This window comes from Coccinella septempunctata, chromosome 4 (genome assembly GCF_907165205.1).
Source record: "Coccinella septempunctata chromosome 4, icCocSept1.1, whole genome shotgun sequence".
Classification (NCBI taxonomy): Eukaryota; Metazoa; Arthropoda; class Insecta; order Coleoptera; family Coccinellidae; genus Coccinella; species Coccinella septempunctata.
In genome coordinates, this window is record NC_058192.1 from 30,969,524 (window position 1) to 30,972,619 (window position 3,096).

General features: G+C 40.5%; 1 protein-coding gene across 1 annotated transcript; it reads left to right on the forward strand.

The window, feature by feature from the left end:
* The first annotated feature begins 892 nt into the window (after positions 1 to 892).
* LOC123311643 lies at positions 893 to 2,878 on the forward strand. Its single transcript, XM_044895710.1, has one exon. The coding sequence runs from the start codon at positions 893 to 895 to the stop codon at positions 2,876 to 2,878; it is 1,986 nt and encodes a 661-aa protein (XP_044751645.1).
* Positions 2,879 to 3,096: the final 218 nt, after the last annotated feature.

The window sequence follows — 3,096 nt, forward strand, 5'->3', positions numbered from 1 at the left end:
GATCATGTGATGTCGGTACCTCGAAATGGAAGATATACGCTCAAATGAAGCCAAGATTCTCAAGCAACTTCAAAGCACAAGCAGAGTTATATGTTTTACCAAAGTTGACCAGCTCCATGCCCCCATCCCCCATCTAAGTTGATGAACACTAGGACAGTATAATCCTAGCAGATCCTACATACTATAAGCCTGGAAAAGTTGACATCCTCTTAGGAATCGACCTATATAAGGACATTTCATTGAACGGAATAAAAAAGTCCAAAACTGGTCTTCTCGCACAAAACACAGAGCTTGGATGGATCTTATCTGGTAGCACATTTCCGGGACCACGACTGCAGATTACCAGTATGATCACCACTGCGGAGCAAGAAAATCAAATTACCAAGTTCTGGGAAATAGAAGAAGCGGATGTTCAAAGGAACAATAATGATCAAAATAACATTTGCGATGAATTCTTCGCAAAAACTCACACAAGAAATCAAGATGGCACATATACGGTACGCCTACCATTCAGAGAAAATGAACAATCCTTAGGAAAATCCAAAAAAATCGCCGTCGCTCGTCTTCTGCAGATGGAGAAGAAGTTCATGAAAGACAAAACATTGGAGACAATGTATAGAGAGTTCATGGAAGAGTACATTCAACTGAACCATATGATACCATCGGATCGAATTACAAACAGAATTAGATATACATTTCTCATCAGGCCGTAATCAAAGAAGATCGGGAAACAACCAAACTACGTGTCGTATTCCATGCCAGCCAGAAAACCAGTACCGGAATCAGTTTAAATGACATACTCCACACGGGCCCCAAGCTTCAACAAGATTTGATCGACATATTATTGAGATGGGGGAAGTACAAAATTGGAATAACCGCAGATGTGGAAAAAATGTATAGACAAGTCAAACTACATGAAGATGACCAACGATTCCATACCATCTTTTGGAGATCAAACAGAAATGATCCAATTCAAGAATATCAGTTGACCACGGTAACATACGGGACTGCTCCCGCAGCCTATCTAGCCATAAAGACTATGCATCAATTAGCAAAGGACGGAAGTAAAGAATTCCCAGAAGCAGCAAAGCTAATCTTTGAAGACTTCTACGTTGACGATTTTCTGTCCGGAGCCCACAACAAAGAGGATGCACAAAGAATCAAACAAGTTCAGAAACTTTTAAGTAAAGGAGGATTCAGAATTAGAAAGTGGAAATGCAATCTGTCATTGAATGAAGATACGTTCTTTCAAGAAATTGGAAGTCATGCAGATATTACCAAAATCCTAGGAATTGGCTGGCTACCACAAAGTGACAACTTTCAATATTCAATTAATCAAACTGAAATACCAACGAACACGAAAAGACAAGTGCTATCTGAAATTGCTCCGATATTCGATCCACTAGGCCTTATGGCACCAGTTGTCATCAAAGCTAAACTAATAATGCAAGAAATATGGAAGGCCGATAAGAAGTGGGATGAAGAAATTCCAACAGAAATCAAGACGACATGGAACAAATTCAAAGAAGAACTTCCAATCATAGAGAGCCTGCAAATACCAAGATGGTTCCGATACAATCCAGAACTACCAATTCAATTGCACGGATACGGTGATGCATCACAAAGAGCTTATGGAGCAGTAATATATGCTAAAACAATCGAGAAGAGCTATGCCTACACAACTCTACTAGTAGCCAAAACAAAGGTTGCACCAATCAAAAATAAAAAGACCATTCCACAGCTGGAACTATGTGCAGCTACCTTATTAGCGAAGTTGATGAAAATAACCGTTACGGCTTTGAAAATCACCGGCGTAAAAATCTATACCTGGTCAGATTCGAAGGTAGTACTAGCTTGGTTACACAAAACACCAAGTAAACAAAACGTCTTCATAATAAATCGTGTCAACGAGGTTAATAGACTACTAGGTCAAGTTCAGTGGAATTACATTAAATCTGAGGACATTCCAGCGGATTTATTATCCCGAGGAGCATTCCCAAGTAAACTTCTGAACAATCCCTTATGGAGGAAAGGCCCCATATGGCTACAGGCACCTACTTATGGAGTCGAAAGGGCTGAAGAAATCCCAAATAAAATAATAGTAAAGAACGAAGTTCCAGAAGAAAAAACAGTGGCCACAACCATCATCTGTGAACCATTTCAATTAATAACAGAATTCTCGTCTTGGAAAAAGACTCTACAAGTGATGGCCAATTGCAAAAGGTTCATTGACAATTGTAAAACCAGGAATACGATTGAGTCCACACAAGCAACACTTCCTTCTTCCATCAGCCCAGATGAAATTCAAAAGCCGAAAATAACTCTCATCACAATAATCCTGCCAACAAAATGCCATCTGACTGATCTCATAATAAGGCACGCACATCATGAAACATTGCATGGAGGAACACAGATGACATTGACTCACATCAGACAGGAATTCTGGATACCTCATGGAAAAAACAAGGTTGAAACCATCATAAGACAATGCGTCGTCTGCACACGATTTCGTTCAACTACATGCTCACAGAAAATGGGAAATCTACCAAGGGAAAGGGTGATACCATCCCACCCATTCACGAATGTAAGAATAGATTACGCTGGCCCGATACAGACGAGATTATCAAGAGGTAGAGGATCCAAATGTTATAAAGGATACATCTCCATCTTCATCTGTCTCGCAACTAAGGCGATACATCTAGAGGCAGTAAGTGACATTTCAACGGACGCATTCATAGCTGCCTTCAGAAGATTCACATCACGACGTGGATTATGCTCTGCAATATTCAGTGACAATGGAATCAATTTCGTCGGAGCTCAGCGAGTCCTTGACACAGAATTTCAAAAATCCATTGATGTACAATACAGAAGGCATTAGCTAAGGAGTCGGTAAAGTGGTACAGAATTCCACCAGGCAGTTCTCATGGGGACTATGGGAAGCAGGGGTGAAGTCTATGAAGTTTCACCTACGAAGGATGGTTGGAGATCACAAACTGACTTTCGAAGAAATGAGCACATTACTATGTCAAATAGAAGCATGCCTCAACTCTCGTCCTCTCACGCTACCCACTGAAGATCCACAAGAATTGGACGTGC